Genomic DNA, 23,690 nt, shown 5'->3' on the forward strand with positions numbered 1-23,690 from the left:
GTATTTCAAATCCCTCTTGGAACTTTAACATCTAGCCAGTAAGGAAACAAAGAACTTAGATTTCCTGAGAAACCAAGTAAAGCTGAAAATAAACCTTCAGGAGATATTTTATTCACCTTTTAAAAACTAGCTGATGGATTTTATCAATCACAGAATAACAGAATCCTTTAGGTTGGAGAAGACTTCCAAGATCATCAAATTCAAGCTTTGACCTATCAACACCTTGTCAACTAAACCACAGCATTAACTCCCATTTCTTGTAAAACTCTAGGATAATTTAAATTTCTTTTCCCCCTTCTTAACTAAAAGGCTTCTAAAAGACTCCCAGTAAAACCTGTGCTTTTTCAGTCTGAGCAAGATGCGTGCATACGGTGCAATGTCATCAAGCACATCGGGCGCCTGCAAATGAGGTGTTACACGTTGCAAACACCGAAGAGCCCAACTCAGTCAAGGTGACGCGATCACGGGACGCTGATTTGATCAGGATGCAGATTTGATCAGGATGCAGGTCACAGGACACCTCCATCCCCGCTCCGCTCCATGGGCGCGGCCCTCGCGCTTAGCCTCCTCCCGCTCCCAAGCGGCTGAGGCTGCCAAACCCTCAGCTCGGGGAAAGCCATTCTTTGCACCTCTGGGTCTCCAGGGGCCGGGCGGGGCGGGGAGCGCGGCCCCGCCCGCCGCCGGTGACGCGCCGGCTTCTGCCGGGCGCTGGCGGCGGCGGGAGCGGCGGCGGCGGGGGTGAGCCGTGGGGCAGCGGGATTGGGAGCGGGACTGGGAGGGGGACTGGGAGGGGGACTGGGAGCGGGACTGGGAGCGGAGGGGTCAGACCCTCCGGACAGCCGGGGAGCGCCGGGCGGCCGCGGCGGGCCGGGCTGCCGGGGCTGTGTCTGTGTGCGGCGCTGGGAGCGCCGGGCGAGGGGTGCGGGCCGCCCTCCCCGGGCTGCGGGGCACGGAGGGGCGCTGCCCGCGCTCGGTGGCATCGGCCGCGCTTCAGGAGCGGCTCGGGAGCCCTGGCCCAGCGGTCAGCCCTGTCGCCCGGCTCCTCCCGGCCCTTTGGAGTGTGTTTTTCCCCCTGATCTTTGATAGAGGGCTCCGCCGCGGTTTACGGCGCGGTGACTGCTCTTAGCAATGATTAACGCCGGGCAGCGAGAAAATTCGGTTTAAGCAACTACTAATCTTGTCTTGGCCCACTCCTTTTTGTTTTGCTACAGCAAATCCATCGCCTTTGGCAACTGTGATCTGAAGATCACAGGGATGTACAAAAGCTCTGTCTGTATATATACACGTTATTGTTGTGTATTTACATTATATAACATACAATATACTTATACAAATATATAATGGATATCATAGCATGTTTTTGTATTAAATGCATCGTATTCGATGTACTATTCTGTTAGTCAGGAGACTGCCTTATTTTTAAATTCTGTGTTATCTAAGTTAAGCAGCATGAGAAATGTTTAGGTACATATGAAGACAGCCTATGAAAACACAGTATGCAATTAAAACTAACTGATTTATAAACCAAAGGAAGTTCCAGTGACTGAGGGTTGCTGGGTTTGCCTTGGGTCATATTCTGGAGTTGGGCACAGAGGCATGGGGGCAGCTGCCAGTGCTTTTCCTTGAGGCGCCTGTGTTTGCTGCTCATCTCACACTTGCTGGGATCACCCCCCTAGAGACACAGTTGCCATCAGATCAGGACAACTGGCTGGATGTTCTCACAGTCCCTCAAGGATATGGCAATTCTAAGTAAATATTGCCTAATTCTGCTAGCAGTGTCCAAGGGATAAAGGCAGATGGAAATGTGGAGCCAAGCTCTTGAGGATCAGGATCTGGCCCACTCAGGTGTGTTTGAGGCTCCCACCTGGCACGTGCCCACATCACGCATTTCCCAAGGGAAACTGCAACTGGAGTTTTCATTGCCCATCCTGTTTCTCACATTGACAGAAATGGCTCAAGTGAGGGGAAAGGTTTTCCTATTTGTGCTAGGGACAACTGAAACTGAAAGTAATGCAAGACAGGGCTTTCCTGAATGACACAGTACTGGACTTCCTTTAGGAAAGTGGAAATACCAACGTTTTATTTGTGTAGAAGATGCAAATAATAATTATGCCTGACTCAGCCTAGGGCATTATTTATGATGCTTGCCTTGAAATCCAGAAATCTCTTGCTTATAATGTATATTTTGTGTTGAATCTAATGAGTGTTTACCTTTTAATGAATTTAAAGATCTTGCATTGGTATACCATGGTTGTATTCACAGAAATACTTTACCTTTATTATAGATGATGATGATGATGATAAATTTTATTAGGAAAATAATTACATTTAATTATTTTTTATAGAAGGAGGAAAATATTTCGAAAATGTTACTACTAAGGTTTTGTGCTCCTGTAGCATTGCAAAACAGCTGTGGTTTCCCACATTAACTCCTGAAGAACAGCTGTTCTGGAGGTTAGCCAGCCCTAGTGTAGCTGCTTGAGCTAATTCTGTGATCTCTGCATGCCCACAGTGATGAGATGCTTTTAGCATAGGTGCAGCATACAGGTCGCACATGAGTGGTGCTCTGCTGTGCCGAGGCTCCAAGTGTCCTGAGATTTCCCTTCCCAAGCACTCTGCCGTACTGAGCAAAAACTACTGAGGATTTGGGTCAAACTGAGCAATTCTCAGGCATAAGAGCAAGCGGAGCATTGAATCAAACCATCAGTTGGCAGACATGAAGTGACCTCTTGGTGGGCTGTAACCATCAAGCCAGGACTGGTGATGTGACTGATGCAAGGTGTTTCAGTGCTACCACTGAACAGATGAGGAACAGAACATAATAAGGGTGAAGGCTCTGTTCACTGAAATTTTAGAGCCCTTACTGCCGCTGTTGCTGCACATGGATCTCTTACAGAATAGCTTTTTCCACCCAAAGGCCATGGCAGTCATCAGTTTGAACATACCTAGCTAAGCAACTGTAGAGCACCTTTCCTTGATGCCTCCCTCCCTCCTTCCCCTGGCAGCTTATGGCCCCTGCCACAGGGCAGCGTTGCCTTTGGCCTGCTGGGTTGAGCCTGCTGGTCAGGCATGGGCTTCAGTGTGGTGTTCCCCTCTGCCCACCTTCTCCTGGGGAATGAGAGATACTGTCAAGGGTACCAATGCAGAAATTGGGGCCTTTCTGACCATAAAGGGCTGAATCAGTCTTGTGGCCTCATTTTAGTCAATTTTTGCTTGGTATGTTTCCTAATTGTCATAGTTTCAGGCAACTGCAACTGTCTCTGCTTGTATCGTGCAATTTTGTAACTTCTCCATGTGAAAGAAGGAAGCGCTCCTCTGGCAGGTTGATTTAGAAAGCAAATGCAAACAAAAAAAACCAGAAGAACGAAACCCACACTATGATAAACCACAAAGCAAAAAAGTTGTGAACATTTACTCAGCAGCATGGACTGCTGGGGGTGTTTCTTGCTTCCTGAGAGTAGGTAGGTGGTATAAGACAGGTGACAACTTTGGTGTATCGTATCTCTGCAATGTGTCACACAGATCTTATTTCCATGCATGTGCTGTGTACTATGCATAAGGTTTTGGCTTTTGTAAACAGAGAAAATAATAATAATTTAGGATATGTGATAATTTAGGATATTGTGTTTTTTCTTTCTTATTAAACATTTTGCATATTTTTATAATCTAAAAAAAAAAAAGAAACCCTCAGCAACTTTTTTGCTCTTCTGATAAAAATACAAAGAGAAAAGCACAGCTATGTGTCCTACAGGAATTTCCCGACTTCTTGGCAAGATAAGTCTTGGAATAGAGAAGCAAATCCTGCATCATGCCTACAGGGAGCTACATGCTCAAGTTTGCTGCATAGTGTTTGGCCCTGGATCTTTGTATCATTGCTTGCTAAATCTCTACACAGATCTTAAGAATAGAAACACCTTTAGTAAGCATTCTTCTTCCCCAGATTGAAGGGAAAAGAACAAACCCAGAAGAATTCTTGATTAGTCTGTTTACAAAACATTCATGTTTTGTATATAGACGCTGAAGGACAGGAAGGCAAAAAGAAAAAGCTTGTCATCCCACTTCACTGGTGGCTGCAGGAGTGATCCCTCCACCTACAGAAAGCGGACTGCCATCACGATTTCCTTGTTGGCAGAAGCTCCAACTGAATCACAGACTTGGTCAACAGCTCTCTATACTCCTAAAATCAAGCATCTGTGGGAGGGAAAGAAGAAGCAGAGAGACTGCAAAGACAGCTTGGAGCTGAAACCACTCGCAGCGGCCCTGGCACAGACAAACCCTTGTGGTGGGAGGTGTTGCAGAAGGAGCAGGGTCTCCTGAGCAATCCCTCTGCACTGCACGTAGGACCAAAGTGCTGCTTGTGCAGCATCCAGCAGTTTGGGCACGGGTCAATTGCCTGATGTGTGTGACTGGTGCCTTTCAAGGTGACTGTCTAGAGGGATCCAAGACACTTGTATGAGGCTGGCACATGACCTACAGTTGATCCACTGAGCAGTAGCTGAAGAGTGAGTAGGACACTTTGTGAGCATTCGTGAAGACACTGAACATCTAAGTTTAGTTGTCTGAATCCTACTTGTCCAGATTCCTGTAGACCAGGCAGAACAGTGGGAGTTTTAATGGAACATAATCCAGTGATGAAATCACAAATGGTTCTGCAGTTTCCATCGTGTTCCTCCAGGGATCCTCTTTCAACTTGGAGAAATTCAAACCTGTATTTTTCTTCTCAAGGTCTAATTAGTGAAATTTCTTCACAGAACCCTTAAATGTCCTCAGGGCTCCTGGTTTCAATTTCCCTTCTGGTTTTGTTGGGCCTGTTCTCCACAGAGAAAGGAGCCCACACTGTCTGCCAGCTTTGTGCTGGCCATGACTTGCTCCCTGGTGTACTTACTCCTTCAGTACTTAGGTGACAGACATAAAAAACATACACACTACATTGTTGCTTGTTTTCTTCTGTGTTGCTGGAAGTCTGCAGTTAAATGGGGTATGTCCCTGGATTGATGATGTGCAGGTGTTGCTCAAGGTGTTCACAGCACACCAGCACTGCACGTTGTCCCACTGGCACCTCAACATGACTTATGTCAAAGTGTCTCCCAGTATGGCAGGTGAATTCATCAATAGACATGAACCTTGCAAAAACCATTACAAAAAGCATCATCCTGTGGGCCCGGCCCGAAAGGAAGTCCTTGATTGGATTGAAGGGAGTTTCTCTTTGCTCCAGCATCTTCGTGTTACTGGTTGTAGATTGTCACAGAGCTGAGGGGCACGATGCACACCAATGAGGTCCATTTGTTTGAGAACAAGTAAACCAGCAATGATTTCATAATGGATCTTCTCGTTGGTAACTCTTGTGCACAAAATGAGGAAGCAATTTATCCCCCATGCCTGCTTTTTTGTGGTATGAAGGAATTCCTGTTTCCTGATATTGAAAGGATTTGTGGCTTAAGAAAATTACTATTTCCTCTCCTTTTCTTCTCCAGCAGAAATGTCTAGAAAGATGCACTCACTTACAGCTAAAACTGCATTTCAAAGCCAAATGTTCTACTCCTGTAGTAAAGCATCTATTTTACTGTAGAATTGACAATGAGTAATTTACTATGACCTCTGTTTGTGTGCTGCCAACGCATCCTTCAAGTTCCTGCTCCTCCTTTCCTTCAGGGAGGCCCTAACTGCTCACCTACCTTGCTTCTTGTGTACAGCAACAGTCACCAGGTTATAAGTTTTGCCTTCTAATAGTCTCATTGTTTTAATTGTGTAATGGTGATGTGTGGTTTTAAATTAGTCATAACTTTAACTTCTGTTTTAATGAGATCTTCAGTTGTGTTCCCGGAGGGGAAGGCTTTGTTTTCCCAGGAGTAGTGTGCTTTTCCCAGAAGAAATGAATTTCTACTAATGACATATGAAAAGGTGAGGTGGCAGTGGAGGTGTTGGGGAGTGGTTATGGGGAGGAGGGACATATCTGCAAGTCTCAGGCACTGAAGAACATCTTGATAATGCCAGAGCCTATGACGTGCCGGGCACTCGTGTATAAATAGTCACACTGGCACGTAGTGTCATTGCAGTCGTGCTTTGAGAACAGCTGAGTCTAACAGCCTTGTCTCTCTGGCACAGCCCAAAGACACCCTCACGTGTCTTCAGACATGTGAAATTATGAGGCTGGTGTTTAATGGCTGAGACATGAGTTGTTGTGCTCCCCAAGGATTTATGACTACGTGGCATTTGTTAGATCAGTCTGGCCACTGGTTGCAGGTATGACTGCTTAGAGTTGGGGAGACAGGAGGGGACATCACTCATTCCAGAAGAGAGAGAGCCCTTTGTCTCCCCCTCTCTGGGTGGATGAAGATGAATCACAGAATATGCCAAGTTGGAAGATCTGTTTGACCTGCTGGCTGGGAAAAAGATGGTATGTAATACAGTGCTAAACCTTAGAGTAGAAATCCAAGATCCTCTCCCAGCTGAGGTCTTTTTTTTTGTGAGCTTTCCACAGCTGAATCTCTGGGGTTTAATGCAAACCCTGGTAGGTTGGTGTTAATAGTGTTAATGACATTCATTCTCCTTCCTGTTCTCCTGCTAGAACAGTAACACAGACCCTGTCAAGGACAGTACTGTCCTTACAGAGTTCTTTCTGAGTACGTAAAGCACTTGCCTGTACATAATGTGGTGCAGGATTTGAAACTCACCTATAAAGGGGAATGCATCCTCAGTAGTGATTGTTTACATCTCTGGTGCACTAGTGACCTAATTGTGTCAGTTGCAGAAAAGTTACAGGCAGTGAGGAGTAGGCTGGATACCTGCAGCGGGGCTTTCCTCTGTGGGCTTTCCAGCTACAGGGGTGTGTGGTAAATGGTACCTTCAGTTTCTGCTTCATCTGGGCTATTGGTTTCATTGAGGCGCTGTGATTGCAGTTTCCTTCAGCAATCCGCACAGAGCCCTGGGATTGTAATTGTCCCTGCAACATCTTTGTGTTTCTACAAGCCAGTAGAGCTGGAGAGGATCTCTTGGTGGTTATCAGATCCCACCAGCCACGTGAATGACATTTAGTATGGATTTAACTGTAGGACCACAAAGTAGCCCTTCAAATACGCCCATACATAATGTGTAGGTTTCAACTGCTTTAGTTAAAGTGATCAATATAAATTGACACTTGTTCTGTTTAAAGACTGGTTTGTGGGTTTTTTTGGCCTGAAGTAAATACATTTAAGTGAACTTGGAATAAGTGTTACTTAACACAAACCAGTTTCATCTTGATGCACTGTTTTCCCATGGGCTTGCCATACAGATCTGTGCATTCTGCTCATTTATGCAGCATCTGCTCTGTGAGTGTGAAATCTTTCTCCTACTGAAGGCAGAAATTGTTGTTCAGACCACTTAGTGGTCTGCTTGAATTCATTGTTGGAAAAATATCACGTGGGTTTGGGCACTGTGAAAGCAAGCTGTGAGCCATACTTGTCCTGCAAGCATTGAGTTTTCTACCTTTGCTTCTTTTATCTTGATCGTGAACCAGTGTTTGTTCCAGGCTGACCAGCAACTTCTTTGACTTGGCTGTGATGGCAGAGCAGTCAAGCCCAAGTGCTGCTTTTCTTCTCTCCCTCCCATTTTTGTGTATTTGTTATGCCTCCTGCTGTTCTCTCACAACTTTGGAAAGAAGTTTGCCACATCACAGATGAGCCTCCTGTGCCAAGAGTTGGACAAAAGCTGATATCAGTCTTTTAAAGTTATGCTGCAGCAGTGGGATGAAAGCAACCAAAATCACATCTTAATGTTCAGTAGGCACAAAACAAATGAGAAGTAGAAAATCCAGGGATATGGATGAATCACTGATTTTCAGCTTGTTTTTCTTACTGGTCAGTCTCATGAAAAGTTTCTCCTGCCAAATGCCGTTTGTTTCTCAGAATTGCTTGCTTTAGTAATAATTAACACTATTTTGAAGCTATTTATTTCCAAAATACTGTTGTCATGCCACTGGCACAGGGTAGCATCTAGAAAGATAACAAAGCCTGTTGAACAAGCAAACTGCCCAATCAAATTCACTGTTAATATGTTCTTAAATGGTTAATTTGATGGTTGATAGACCCAGCCCACAAACTGGTGCCATGTACGGATGCAGCTACACAGATGTGACAGCAGTAGGATTTTGTGTCAGTGATGGGCCATCTGATACATTCTTCAGAGGAAGAGAGCCCAAAGAGTGAATTGCCATAGTGTGAAAGACTGGACATCTGATCCAGCTGCGCTCTTGTAATGATCCTTCATGGGCTTGGTCTGCATAAAAGACACAAGAGACACAACAGTTTGCAGAGAGTTGATCAAAATGCTTTGTGGGCACACTGTATTGACTGCAGTATTTCCTATCTTACCCACTCTTTTGAGCTGCAGTTATACAGATTACTTAGGATCCATCTGTCTCAAGATGTTACTACTTAACCGTTCATTTTATTTTTGACCGTATCTGTGCTGGGTCTTTCCCAGCCATCTCCCCAGACACATGTCATCAGACTGAGACTTCTAATTCTGTGGCTGTGGCCAAAACTATCACTTATGCTTTACTTCCCTCTCTGGGCCCAAGTCCAAACACTAACACTTCCTGGATTGGAGCAGGTAGCACATCACAAAAATAGATGTTTTGATGGCACAAGAAAATTTGCAGCAGGAAAAAAGCCAAGCTAAAACATGTAGTGCAATTCAAGCAGCAGACAAAAATTGTATCATAAATTAAAAGAGTTTGAAATGAGCAAAAAATGAGTAGTTTCTGGCACGTGAGATTCAAAATGTTCCAGTGGGTGAGTCAGGAAGGGAAGGGTCCGGTGATGGCAGCCTCTGCATGTGAGAGACAGAGTCACAAATGTAGTGATAAGACTGCATGGTATTTGCTGACTTTTGCTCTGCTTACTCAGCAGCAAAGATAACGGCTTTCACCAGCCCTTCTTTTCCTGTGATAAGTAAAAGTTAGTTATTACAGAGATACCTTGAGAAAGATACTATTTTTAAGGCAACTTAAAGACTTAATTCCTGAGAGAAACATGCATTTTTCAAAGAAAGACATACATTGTCTGAACCTTCCTTCAGAAGCAGCATTTACTGTTTTTCTTAGGAATTTAATCTGTGTTCCAAAATGCTGAGACTTTAGTCTCTCTTTACAACCCCCATCTTGTTGGTTTCTAGAAGTTACAGCTGTCTGATGTGTTGTTTGTAACTGGCATTATGTGAAAAATACCTCGGGGTGGATTATCTGTCTGTGTTGGTGCACCTAGTAAGATCTGAGTGTGGTTTATGAGTGCAGAACGTGTACATCTTCACTCATCACTTCTGCAACTGAGCGGAACTGTCACTTGCAAAGTACACAGGTGCTATTCAGCAAGTGGTTTAGCCTGGAAATTTCTTGCTGCTTTCCCTTCTCAAAGGTACTTTCAGTGCCAGTGGTCTGCCTGTTCTGTGTAAGTATCAGTAAGAAGCCTAGTGCCTGTCCAGTATTTCCCATGTTGAGTACAGCTGAAAAGATAGTTGAATTTGCTGGCTTGCCAAGGTTGCTGTTTTTTCTGAAATTGATTTCTGCTAGCTCAAGGGATCTTAGAAGCTCTCTGCAGCAAGCATGCTTCCTGAAACTTTACTCTGAAGGTCACCAGTGCTTCCCTTCGAAGACTGCCTTATCTCTTTGTCAGCCTTCTGAAAATGTCCTAACAAAACCTGTGATTATTTATGCCACAAAATCATTTTGTGTAGTTTAATGTATTTCTTATGCACCATGAGAATTGGAAAGAGTAGCAAAGGCAGTCTCACATGGCAGACCAGCTTGACAGGCTGCCTGGAAAACACAGGAGCTGGAGCTGCAGGAACGTTTTGAGTGGTCCCCAGGTTGTCTGCAGAAGCAGTGACAAGCACTAGCCCTGAGTAATAAATAATTACCATGACCAACTCTGCCATGTACTGTTCCTTCAGTGACATGACCCACAATTACTGTTCTGTAGTCGTTGCCTAAAAGCCCAAGATGCCAACGTTAGCCTTACCAGCAGTTTCTAATATGAGAAAACCAGAGTAATAGTTGCTCTGAGATCAGCAACCCCCTGAAACTGCAGAATATCCATGAAGTCCTTTGGTTGTGCGTATGTCTGCAATTTGAGCCTGAAAAGCAAAAAACAAAACAGACCAACAAAACCACCCGTCCCCCCTGAAAACAAACCAGCCCAACAAAAAAAAAGAAAAATAAGAGAATGGGGAAACATATGATGCTCTCTCCTACTCTGAACAGATTTCCTAGTACTTCTTCCTTGTTTATCTTTAGGCTTTTAGAGGTTTCAGAGAGACTTGGTAAGTAAGTCATATTGCTGTCCAGCAATATGGTATTAACTTGAAGCAATTCAAAGTGTGGTATAATACCACTGTAATTGGAAATCTGTGACCCACATCTGACACTGTAATCCTTGTGATGTATTTGTTTTGGAGGGTAGAGGGAAATTAACATTTTTCATTAACTCTTTGATTCTCAAGTTCCTCTGAAATGAGTGAAAATTTCTTGTATAGTGTCTTTTTTTTCTTCTGGTAAAACATGTCTTGATAGCCAGGAAGATTGCAGGACAAGGGAATGGCTGACTGGGGGGAAATGCTAGTGTAATGGTTGAGGAGAAGCTGTCTTATACCTGGTGGCCATAAACAAGTGTTTAGAAACCAAATGGAGTGAAATGCCATAGGAAGGAGTAGTTAACTAAGCATCTTGGCAGCAATGCCTGGGAATTTCAAGTGCAGCCAAAAAGGCATGATGTTTGGCAGTGTCTTTCGAGATTGCATTGTGGTTGAAGGGAAGGTGTGCGAGTTCTGTCAGTGGTTTGGAAAGCTCTTGTTCTTTTAAAAGCAGTTTAGACAGTGTGTTTGTTTTTTGCTCAGCAATGAAGTGATTCTGCTCCTACTGTAATACAACACTGATGAAAGAGGTACCTTGAATATGGGAAGTGTGAAGGATTGGCTCAAGAGGTACTTAATTTTGTTGACTTCACTAAGCAGGCTGTGGCCCCCTGACCGTTGTGTAGAGTTTAGATGAAAATGCTGATGTCTTTCATACTCTTTCCGCATGTGACCAACAGATCCTTATAGAAATTTGCTCAGGGAGGGTGAGGCAAATAACCATCGGGATAGATGAAAGGAAAGATGCTCTGTCACCTGCACAGTCTGGAGTTTCAGTCCTCACCATCTGGTTCATGAACAGTGAGGAACAGAAGTGAACTCATTACCCTCATCAGTGCAGTTGGGTTGACCCCAGGTGTTAAGGTGGAACAGGTGAAGTAGAAGGCATTTGCTTATGCTGAGTTTGAGTTATTCCAGATTGACTGAAAGTCCCTGCTTGAGGAACAGCATTTGAATAAGATTTTTCCCATCAACAAGAGCAGTAGTTCTGTGATAGCCATGTACCCGATTGCTCTAAATGCCAAGCTGCATTAGGATGTGGTCAGTTTGGCAGCACAGAATGGTACACTTTATGTAGGTGGCATACACTCATACATATATAGTTTTCTTTTTTTTTTTCTTCAAAACTGGGGAATAAGCCCTCAAAATGTTGCCTATTTCTTGTATTCTGAGGTTGCACAGTAAGTCACACCTTATATCACTGCTGGACTAGAAGACCTTTCCATGGATACATACAGTATATTTGATCTTACAATTTCAGGCACTTTTGTTCCATAAACAAATTAACATCACTTTTTCTCACTTGTTATCCTTTCATTTGAAACCTCTAGTAGTATTTCATCCATGCTTCTGACTAGCTATGAGTTAGTACTAAGTGGGGATTTAGCTCTGTTACTTCCTACTCCCTTGGAACAGCAGTGGCACAGGCGTCTCAGGAGATGCTCTTTCTGCATCAGTGACTTTCCCTGCCAGTGACTGACCTTTAAGAATTAGTCCAGAACCTGAGGCTTCTGCAAATACAGCGAATGCTCCCCAAAAGAAATTTGCATTATCCTATCCCAAATCTTAGTAATAGTTATGTTTTAGCATGCAATTGAGTTTTTTATAGGTTCAGGGGTTTTTTGAACACTCCAGATCTTCTCTTATTCTTCCTGTTCCTCCCCCTTCTTTACAAATCCACGTGGATCACTTGTCTTTCAGGATTATAGCATGGCCAGGTGTACATGGGCATGTTCTTTGATAGTGAACTCCATGTATGGATGCAGCTGAACTTTCTACAGGCTGTAAATGAAAATTACTGTGATTTTTTTTTGAGTCTTAAGGTGAGCAAAACATAAAATGGAGGAAAGTCTTGTAAGCATTTAGAGATTCAATTTTTATCTTTCTCTCTCGGTCATATTGAAGCCTTGAATGAAAGTTTCATTTGATACTGATGATGGGAACAACCTTGAAAGCACAGCTGAGGACTTTGCTTGTGACTGGATAGTACTTTCAATCATCACCAAGGTCTAAAAATAAATCACACTTCCCCATTAAAGCCTGAAGGTGGTCATTTAGTTATATGATTAGAAATAACCAAAGGTGGTTGGATGGATGGATGCATGCATGCATGCATGCATGAGCTGACTGCCAGCATTTATCCTTGAGAGCAAACACTGGGCACAGGGAATGTGTGAGCATTCCCAAAGCAGATAAGGATATTGCATAGGTCAGTATGAGTGAAATCGTAACATTTCAGTGCAGCTAAATACAGCTACTAGTGAGGCAGCCAGGAGGGTTTGCATTTGTTCATGCTGTTCTTAGAGCAAGTGGTTTTTGTCTGTGCTACTGCTTGAGTTTTCATCTTTCAGTTGGGGAACACTGGGGAGAAATTACTTCCTCCTTTAGCAGCAATCTATCTACATAATAAAAGGGTATTTCCCTAGTAATGTTAGATTATCTGTTTTAATTTAGATTTTAAAATACAAACTAATCTCTAAAACATGAAATAAAATATAATACTTGATATTTTTTATCTATTGCTCTTAAGAAGAGCACTGCAGTTTATGTTTTCCCTAAGAAAAGCACTGCAGTACTTGTGGTTTTTTCCCCCCTCTTCTTCCTGATTCTTTTTTAGGCACAGGAAGTATGGCAGTTCATCCTACGTAATCTTTTTGCTTTTGAGTGGTTGTCATTGGCAGTTGTGGAGCTGTTCCCTGGCAGTTTTGTTGGTTATACAATTAAGAACCATCAAAAATATGTACTGCAAGGAGCAGTTGATATAGTAAGGATATGAAACTAAAAGAAAAAAAGAGGTCTTTGGATTGATAATGGATCAGAAGGAGAACAAAAATGTACTCAAAGCAATGTGGGGGGGGGTTTTCCCAGTCACAACAGAAAGTGTTTTATCAAAACTACAGATCTACCCCTGGCTTTTTTTGATTCTGTTTCCCAGAACTCATTCATTTCTGTCAGAGGAAATTTTGTTTAGAGTAAAAGAGACCAAAAGCCTTCTGTTTGTCTTCTGATTGATGTCTGCTCCATCACTGGTATTTTGGGTAGTTTTTTTTTCAAGATAAAAAGATAACCTCTTAAGCTGAAGTTTCACTGGCTTCACTGTGTGTTCTGCTTCACTGGCTTCATTATGTGTTACAGAAGTCCCCAAATATATATCTTGCTACCAGACAGCGTATTGCATTCAGTATATTTGCAAGTGGCTGCAGCATGACTGGGCAATCTCACGGAAATCAGTGAAAAAAGGCAGCTTTGAGGGGTTTGCATTTTCATTATTGATTTTTTTTCCAAATTACTTCATGAAAAACTGATGTATTTTAAATATTTTAGGAAGCTTTTTGGTGTTGAAATATTAATTTTTTGCCATCAAATATTTAAAATTGTGGTGGCTGTTGGGAGTTTAAGCTGTTCTTGCTAACCTGCACCAACACATAACTCGGTCATTAGAAAAACAGATGACAAAATGAAACGTGCTATTTCAGCCTTGTCATTTGCTAGCAGTGTTAGGAATGAGATATTTTGGGCTTGCATAATTTCTCACTTAAATCAGCTTAGAGACAGGAGAGAAACACACTGCAGAATTTGATGAAATAAAGATATATAACTAGAAAAAAAATTTGAATTGCCGTCTTGAAAAAACCACAGCAGATTCAACAAGGTCTGAAAGGGGGGAAAATAACATCAAACTATATAGGTTTACAACTATGTTTAATGGGGAGAGACAGCAGAAAGAATCTTCTTCAAATAGCCTGAACCCAACACGGCGTTTTTGTCTGTACTCAGCACTTGTGAGGCTGCACCTCGAGTCCTGTGTCCAGTTCTGGGCCCCTCACTTGGAGAAGGACATTGAGGTGCTGGAGCGAGTCCAGAGAAGGGCAGTGGAGCTGGGGAGGGGTCTGGAGGGTGAATCCTATGAGTGGCTGAGGGAGCTGTGGTTGTTCAGTCTGGAGAAAAGGAGGCTCAGAGGAGACCTTATTGCTCTCTACAAGTGCCTGAAAGGGGGCTGTAGTGGGGTGGGGATCAGCCTGTTCTCCCAGGCAACCACTGACAGGACAAGAGGACATGGCCTCAAGCTGCACCAGGGGAGGGAGGTTCAGGTTGGAACTCAGGAAGAATTTCTTCACAGAAAGGCTTTTTAAGCATTAGAATGCACTGCCCAGGGAGGTGGTGGAGTCACTTCACCATCCATGGAGAAGTTCAGGAAACAGCTATACATGGTCCTTAGTGCCATGGTCTAGTGGACAAGGTGGTAGTGAGTCAAAGGTTGGGACTAATGATCTTGGAGGCAACCTAAATGATTATGCAATTTCGTGAAAGGTCTGTGATGTGTGCTTGTGCTCTCCTGTGAGGTAAAAGCCATTTATCTCCCCAAAAGGAAAGTTCCTAATACACTTTTGCATTAACAGCAGTTAGAACCAAATTCTCTACCCCCACCTTGCAGAGGTGCTTGACACTGCTGAGCCTGTGCAGGAAGAAATGTCCGAGTGCTCTTCTATAACTTCAGCTCAGAACATTCATGCCACTTAAGCATAAATAAATGGAGTTAAAAAAGAAGAAAATTTGAGTGTGGTTTTGATATTCCTGTTCTATCAATACCATTCTAGCTATAGAAAAGAAGTGACAGCCTTATCTTTATGGAGATGGGAGCTATACAATGGCACCCCTTAGGATGAAGTCTTATGTATGGGCATTTTTATTTGGAAAAAGAGTATCCTATTTTGATAGAACTGAGCCTATAGAAATTTGACAACAAAGCGTTTGTTCCAAAATAATTTCCTGGTCACAGAAATGTATGTGTGCTTATCTTTGTGCCCTTTTTTATTTAAATGGGTGGAGTTTGTAATTTGAAAGTGTTCATAAGAGGCATCAGGCAGGGGTGGGGTGTTCAGCACTCCTTGGCTGGGCTTGACCTAAATATGTAGTTGTATAATAACAAGACCAGCTTCAAGCTCTGTATCACTAAACAGGAGGTGGTGTGTGTATAAGCTGGCAAGTAAATAAAGCTGTTCTGCTCTTCCCATGTGGGTACCTGTCCTGAGCAAACTGTCCAGTTTATTGGACTGCAGACGCAGTTAAAAATGTATTGAGATTTTCAGTGAAGGAGTAAGTTAAAATGTAAGTTAATGACAGGATATTTTGATTTGGTCTAATTATACCCTTCCCTACATGGAGGTTTGAAAACCACAGGCGCTGTGAAATTTAGCCTGAGTTTTAGCTAGCCTGAAGGATCCAAGCAGTTTGTGTCTCCAGTTCTCTGAGTTTCAGGGAAATAGTTGGGTTGGGCATTTGATTCTTTTGACTCAGATGTTTTAAGAGTCTCTGGACCTCAGCTGCAGTCACTCAGACCTGTGCTTGGGCATCTGGGAGTGAGGCACAGGCAGCCCTGCCTCGGCTGTGTTTGTGCACTGGGAATGCTGGCAGAGCGGAGCTGTTGGGAGGTGGGTGGGTAGGAGGATGAACCCTGGAATGGCTCTTGGAGCAGAGGAGAAAAGCACTGACTTCTGGAGATGGACAGGCATCACTGGACTGTTAAGTATGACAAATATATAGAGCAGGGGACTAGCCCAGTGCTTCTAAAAAGGGATTATTTTTAAGATTAATAAATTCTGAGATATAGTTAATGCAAGGATGTTTTCTGCTGTATATAGCACTAACCCTGGCTTTTTCCACTGTCTACTAATAAATAACAAAAGTGATAATGACCTTTAAATAACTACTAAATGCCAATCTGATGTCTACTCTGTTTTTTTTTTCAGGTTGATTTTTTTTGTACTTCAAACCAGTGAAGATGACGCCAAAACATGAAAAACAGGTAAGTTGTATCTAAACTTTAAAAGAAAAGTATTCAAGTGTGGCAATTGTGGATTGAATTTCATTAAGGTTCGCATGGATCAGGGAAGATTGGTTATATTCTTCATACTTTTAGTTGCCAGGATACAGAATATTCTGGAATGATGCAGTGCCAGTTCCTTCTGTTAAAGTCTGATAGAAGAATCAAATACTCATTCCGACTAAGTGATTGTGCATAAGGGGCTCAGACATTGAGATTGGAGAGAAGGATTGGGATTGGAGTCTTCTTTTTATCAGTCTTTAGATATTTTATAGAACATAATGGTTGGAGCTGGGTCTGAGCTCTGATTACCAGCTGCATGGACCACAAGAATCCCACTTGCATGTTCTCTTCTGCTCAGTCCAATGAACATTAAAAGTTTCAACAAATTATTTTGTTCAGCTGTTAGTCTCTTATCAGCCTTACTACTCAGCATGCATGGAGTGAAGATGCCAACACCCACAGCATGAAAAGCCCCATGTCTTTTGTGGCTGATCCTTTTACTAACAGGCAACCTGATGGGACACTATTTTTCTTGGAAGCTTTGTGGAAAATTACGCTTCAGGGGTTATTGACTAATCAGATGTGTAACAGGAGCACAAGCTTATCACCTGATACAGTCCTGAGCATAGACATTTGAATTAAAATGCAGCTGAAATGATTAATACAAATAATCAACCAATGTGAGATTGTTTTTATTCCTCCTTCTTGTGGTAGATTTTCCCCTCACATTAAAAATAGATATTTCCATGTCAGATTTCCTATTTTCCTGGTAGGAAAATGTTAGAGACTTCTGAGAGGGACACATTTTTTGTAGTCAGATTCTATATAGTCAGGCTTCTGCCTTATCCTTGTCTCTGAGGAATCCATTGCATTATGCAGAAATATATCCAATGAGAAAAGAGAGAAGGGGAAGAAAAAAAGAAAGAGAAAAATGAAAAGAGAAAGATTTCTAGTGTTTGCTTCAGCTGCCTTTATGGGTTATTTTTCCTTTTGAGGCAGATCCAAATGGAACATTTTGTTTTTCCGTGATTGTGTCTGTGTGACCTCAGCGCTGTCCTTTTACTCTGCTGTCAACACTCATGTTCTTTGCATAGATCTGTAACCATGAGGGAGTAGGTGTAATCTGGGTTTGGGTGTCACTTTGGCCATTTTGTCATTTATGTGTGACCCTATCTACTTGGACTGCTCCTGGCCTTGAGGACAGGGTAGCAAAATACCACCAGTGCCATGCTTAAACTGGCTGGTCTAGCCAGGAATTATAAGGCACATCCAGCCAGAGAAACTGTTCTGCAATTCCTGCTTTTTAAGTAGTTATGATTACTTTGGGGGCAGATTTGAAGATTCTGAATATTCATGAGGATGTTCAGGCCAGCATGGCTGCTGGGATCTGTATCAAAGCTATAGCATTAGCAGTTTGGACAGAAAATATCTTGCCTTTGAATTTAGCACTTTCCAGAGAAAAGGAATAAATGGAGATGCCACATATTTCAGTAGCTTTCTCTCGAGTATATGTTGTTCCCAGTGCAAGAGACCTCCATGCCCAAGCCTGGACACTTTTAAGTGTCAACATCAAATTTTGGTTTTGAGAGAATTGTTGCACTGAAGCGTTACAGGACACGCATTCTTGAATGCATTGATATAAATGCATGTATTGTGCCCCTCAATTAAAAAAAAAAACCAAAAATACAATCAAGAAAAAACCCCAATCCAAACAAAACTGAAAATACATGTAATGTGGCATAATATCTAGATCTGCAATTCTGGAAAAACCAAGCAACACTGGTCAGGAGAGGAAGACACCTTGTACACGATTGCAGCTGGCAAAAGTAAAAAGTCCCTGAAACCTTGGTGCTCCTTGTACTGAGTTTCCCATGTTGTACAGCTGGACTGCAATACAGTTTTGTGACAGATGATTAAGTTAGTCTTCAATTGGTCTGTGGGAGGGAGAGGTCAGCGTCACCTCCCCCAAGTGGACAGTGCATTACTTGAGAATAGACACGTCTATTGAGAGTATCCTCATTTTTATAGCAAGATGGGGAGGGAGTGGAATACATACAGAGGAGAAAGGCTGTTATTGCTCAGTACTGCTGTAACCTCCTGATTGTTTGTGACTAGGGAATGCAGGATGGACTGAGCATACAGCAGCAATCTCACAGAGGAATATTCTGCCACTTAACTCTGCTTGAGCCATAACAAAGCCTGTATGTGAATACTGGCCTTTACAAGCCTACTTCTCTAGGGTTGCAAAAGCATAGGCACCTTTTCTGGCAGCAGATCATCATTTATACTGGGCGGTTAGGTCTGCTTTGATTAAATCAATGCTGTTTTCCCAGTGGGTTCTTGTATTCTGGAGAAGTCTTAAAGGTCAAAAGAGAAGGAACAGCCTACATGTGCAATGCCACTGTTTCAGAGCAGCAAAATCTGTAATGGGCATGGGGGTTAACACTTCCTGGATTCAAGAGATGGATAGGGGAAGTAACCCAAAATCTTGAGAAAGGCTGTACATTTTTATTTTTCATTTATAGTTGCTTGCTGTTTATCTTGCTTCATTCTAAATTCAGTTTTGTCATTTTTTCGGTAAATAAGGGGGGAAAAATAAGGAACACTCAGTCTTCTGTTGAAATCCTGGTGTTTCAAATCAAAGCTGACAGTGACTGTGTGCGAGGGATGAAGTTTTTGCTGAGGTGCTCTGCTGTTCTGCAGATAGTTTTTCCTCTTGGCTCAGTTCTTTACTGCTTAGACACTGCCTGCATATACAGCAGGTCTCCCTTCTTCGGTAGGTAGAGTCTGAAGGGTTTTAACTTCCTCCATATTGAAGCTCAGTGACTAGTTAATTGCAAGTTAAAAGTGTACAGAAGTTTTCCAATGTAAATCTTGTGGTCTGGAATGTTTTGCAAGGTAAGCCATAGTTAACCAGCAGCATATACAATAGCAACTTTTAGTCACAGTACTTTGGTATAATAGAGGTTCGAAAGAAGTATTTTACTTCAAAGACTACTTTGATTCTGTACGAAGGAGAGGGTTATAGAAGGTTATTTGGAAATGGGGTAATTTGGGGGATCTGGACAAAAGGAAGGTCAACAAGAAGCTGATACAGCAGTAGATAAGGGGAAGGAGACTGAGGTCAGGTTATAAGCAGGCTGCTTGAGGTTGTGACTCCTGTGCTGCAGCAGTTGAAGGGAAGAGGAGTGCAGTGTCCTGTTTAAAGCATCTTGGCATCATTTCTCTTCTTCCACTTGCAGGACTGGTGCATTTAGTGCTCAGCAAAGGAAAGAAAATACGTTGAGAAGTGATTGCAGCTTTAGAGAAGATTGGGACACAGGGAAAGAGGAATTTGGGGAAGACAAAAACTTTGAACATTAAAAGATGGTACAGTGGATCTGAAAGTATGCCCTATCTATCTATCTGTCTGTGGTAAATATTATAGACAGGAAGGCAGGTGGAGAAAAACAACCAAAAAAATGGTTGCCCTCTCCTGTGTTCAGCACATTGCTGATGATCTTCTCTGGAGCAGAAATAACTTCCTCATATGTCCCACTAGTGTTTTTGTAAAAGTAAAGGCATGACCCTCAGCTGGTAGAAATGATTAAAGCTCTTGTTCATTTGTTCCTCTTATGTCATGCTGGCTGGGGTTAAAGAGCTGCAGGGGAGAATTGGCCCTCCAGTGCTCCTCAGTGAGGAAAGAAGCATCAGACGTGGCAGGAGCCTTTCAAATGTGCTTTCTTTGACAAGGTGTTCATGATACTCACTAGAAGGGTAACCACCAGTTACACAGAAAGCACCCCTGGGACCAGAAGCCGGGCTAAGGTGACATAAAACCAAAGGCTGTGTCCAGCCATCAGACCAGAGGCTCCCCATCTCTGAAGCAGTAACACCTGAAAACCAGAGAGGAAAATTATTTAATCCAGACCTTGAATGCCTCCCTGCTACGTACAGAGTGCAATGGCTGTTCAGGAAAAAGTGTATCTTGGCCTATCAAGGTTGTTGTTGCTCTCCTGTCAGTCCACTGAAGGTTTGCAGTGGTGGTACATGGAAGTGTGTCTCAGGGGAGAAGACTTGGCTGAAGAGTAAGGCTTTTATTTCTGATGTCTTTGGTTTGGGCATAGGAAGACAGATTTTGAGAACTTTCTGGTTCGAGATTTCTTGATTTATGCAAATATGTACTAAAAAAAGCATGTTTTTTACCAGAGACACTGTCATTCCTCCCACAGTCGATTCCTGTACCTGGAGATCTTGTGCAGTGCCATCCTCTCAGGAGGAATATATCTACAGCTTAAAGTGATATGCTTTTCTTTTAGTCTTTGCCAAGTGGTTGGCTTAGCTTTTGGGGTGAAGAGTTTATTTAAGAAACTGGAGTAGGGCAGCCTGTGTATTTGCTCCAGAAGTAGCAGGTATTTAAGCACACTTTTGACCTTTGTATTTTAAAGGAATATTTTCCATCCTAGTACGAATATACAGATTTATCAGGATTTTCATGTTTGGTTTGGTTTGGTTTTTTTCTACAACAAAATTTTGATCATTAGCTGAGGGTATTCAGAAACATTTCATTCTTCAGTCTCTTCCAATTCCCATTAGCGATGCCCAGTTACATTACAGTAACGTCTGCAGGCCCTCTCTCTCGCTCTCTTTTGGGATCCCTCTAAATTATTATATAAATGTAGAAATTACAAGGAAGTAAGCTAGATATGACATCTACAGCTAATACTCGATATGATTGTCCCCTCAAAATGAGAGATTATGCTCTGCAGTATAGCTGTGTTGCTTTGATGGGCAGATTGGAACAGAAATGCCCCAGTGCCACATCTTCAGCTGTACTCTGTCAGTGTTGATTACAAATGTGGGAAAAGCCTAAAATACCTGCCTCGTTCTCCTTTACATGTGTGACTTAGGATGTAAGGTTTTCAGTTTGTCGCTACCAAGATCGCATCTCCCATGCATGAAGCGTGTATGACTTCTCACAGTGTTACTTAATCTGAAATACTCCTTTTCAGCTAGCAGTTTGGCAGGGACTTTCCCAGACATGTGGTGTATCTTAGATGATTCATTGCTTTTTGCTTCTCCATTTATAGGGTTGCAAAATTCAATAAAACAGCAGTTCAGCTTTTAATCTGACTCAGTAGTTTGTGGAACAGCAGAACAATCAAGAGAGTCTTTAAGGCTGTCTTTGTCTTCTGAAATTAATTGCTTGATTTTTATTATGCACTTACAGGAATTTGTAACTGTCTTGGTGCGAGACCCCAGGGTACAGAAAGAAGACTCGTGGCATTCTTACATAGACTATGAGATATTTATTCATGTAAGTATAAAAATATCAGAACAGATTCTTCAGGCTCTTATTGCTGTTTCTGTCCAAGCCAGGATTGTCTTTGGGATATAAATGGAATTTCTGCTTCTGGGATGCTGGGGGCTATTATTCTTTTTCAACAACAGGGTTGCAGTGGAACAGGTAAGGTGGGTTTGCCAATGGCCATGTAGTAGGTCTGGCAGAGCTGGGGTTGAACCTTATGTGTTCACTTGTGCATTCCACAATGTCTTGCAACAGACAATTCTTAGCTTTACTTACCAGCTAGAAGACTGTTACAGTCAGTGATATCTTAACCATTACAGAAGAATGTTCAGGTATTCATGGGAAAACAACTTTCTCTTCAAGTAATTACCTGGTTATTTGTACTTTAAATTCTCAGTTCTTTTTGCCAAGTTATTTTCTGTTGTTTTCAGTGTACCTTGACATTCATATTATGCTACTTTAGTGGTCCTTGGATGTGTGAAGTAATTGCATTTGGGTTTATGGTTGTAGTCCACCGTATATTAATGGGCGTGCACTTGGAATTGTGGTGCTTTTGTGCCTTAAATCTGTCCTATACATAATTTTGTTTTCTTGATTGTTCTTTGGTGGATGACATATGGAAGGCGTTACCCTAATTTGCCAAATCTAGATCCAGGGATTTTAATTGCAGTGTAAAATAAAGGTATTTGAGAGCAGCAGTTATATGGTTAATGTTTGGCACAAGACCGAAAGCATTTCCTTCCTGTGGGGAAGAGTTAAGCAGTTAGTGTAGGAGAGCAAGCAGTCAAATGATGACTTATTAAATGTCTGTGTGACAAGTATTTCTCTCCTGTGTGGCAATCAGAGTTGTGAAACTTTCAAGTTTGCAATATGCTTCAAGTACTGGTTCCAAAGCAATTGTATTTTTCATTTCTGGCAAATAGAAATTCTGTAGATTTGGCAGGGTGGGTGCTGTATTACTGTTTCACAGACATCAGTGCCTCTGAATAAAAGTGTATTAAGGCTTTCTCAGCAATTGCTAAGTTGAGGAGATGTTGTTTAGATCAAATGTGTCATAATTCAACTCCAGCCAGCAACTAAGCACCACACAGCTGCTTGCTCACATCCCCCCTGTCCCACAAGCAGGATGGAGGGAAGGGAATTGAAGGGCGGTAAAAGAGAGAAAACTTGTGGGTTGAGATAGGAACAGTTTAATAATCAAAATGTAGTAGTAACATTAATAATAACATTAAACAATAATAATAACAATACTAATAAGAAAAACAGAAAAATAAATAAAACTGTAGAAAGACAAGCGATGCAAATGAAAACATATGCTCAGCACCAAGTAACCAATGCCGTGGCAGTCCCCAGCCAACCTCCACCCTAGTTTAATGCTGAGCATGATGCCATATGGTATGGAGCATCCCTTTGGTCAGCTGGGATCAGCTGTCCCCCCTGTGTCCCCTCCCAACCTCTTGTGCACCCCTAGCCTGCTCACTGGTGGGCTGGGGTGAGGAGCAGAAAAGGCCTTGGCTGTGTGCAAGCACTGCTTGGCAGGAACAAAAACATCCCTGTGTTACCAACAGTGTTTTCAGCACAGATCCAAAACACAGCCCCAGCCACTGTGAAGAAAATTAACTCTCCCCCAACAAACCCAGCATACAGTGTTACATGACCAGCACTGGGCATCTCTGAAGCCTTTAAGCATCAACTCAGCTTCCTGCCACCACAGTGCCAGGGCTTTCGGAGACCAATCCCTAGGTCAGTCCTCCCACCCAGACTTCTCAGTGGACTCAAAGTATTGTGTCTGCCTGGATTTTAGGGCAGCTGAGTTCCCCTTCTACCCAGCTCGTAGAGCATTTTTCTTCTTAAACTGTGTGGTATCCTGGGTGCTCCTCTATTCCAGAAGGCTGTCATCTTTGTGCTCTCTACAGTCTGCATCTTGTGGCTGGCTGGAGTTACGGCTCCTGGCAGGCAGGGAGGGTAGGGTGGGCTGGACTGCAGGCAGTTTTCTAATGGAGTCCTGTCTGGTATGTGGCATTTCATCTAAATGTATGGTCCATGGGAAAATTCGGCAAAAGTATTTAATTTCCACATACTGTTTCTCTTTTGATGAATTGTCATTTTCCTAGTGAACAGATAGTGTTCTGTGGGAAAATTTCCAAATGCTGATACTTGGAGAGCAGTCGCATTGGTTTCTTTGGT

General features: G+C 42.6%; 1 protein-coding gene across 2 annotated transcripts in view; it reads left to right on the top strand.

Moving 5' to 3' along the window:
- Positions 1–677: 677 nt before the first annotated feature.
- Positions 678–23,690, top strand: part of SNX10 (sorting nexin 10) — a 35,049-nt gene continuing 12,036 nt past the window's right edge. Inside the window, exons 1-3 of one of the 2 annotated variants that reach the window (XM_069007158.1) lie at positions 678–738; positions 16,140–16,195; positions 21,426–21,512. In XM_069007158.1, coding sequence (XP_068863259.1) covers positions 16,172–16,195; positions 21,426–21,512 — 111 coding nt within the window. In that variant the 5' untranslated portion in view covers positions 678–738; positions 16,140–16,171. Of the gene's footprint in view, positions 739–6,143; positions 6,398–16,139; positions 16,196–21,425; positions 21,513–23,690 lie in introns of those variants that run through there. The other variant, XM_069007159.1, reaches the window with a different exon arrangement.

This window comes from Aphelocoma coerulescens, chromosome 2, assembly GCF_041296385.1.
Source record: "Aphelocoma coerulescens isolate FSJ_1873_10779 chromosome 2, UR_Acoe_1.0, whole genome shotgun sequence".
Taxonomy (NCBI): domain Eukaryota; kingdom Metazoa; phylum Chordata; class Aves; order Passeriformes; family Corvidae; genus Aphelocoma; species Aphelocoma coerulescens.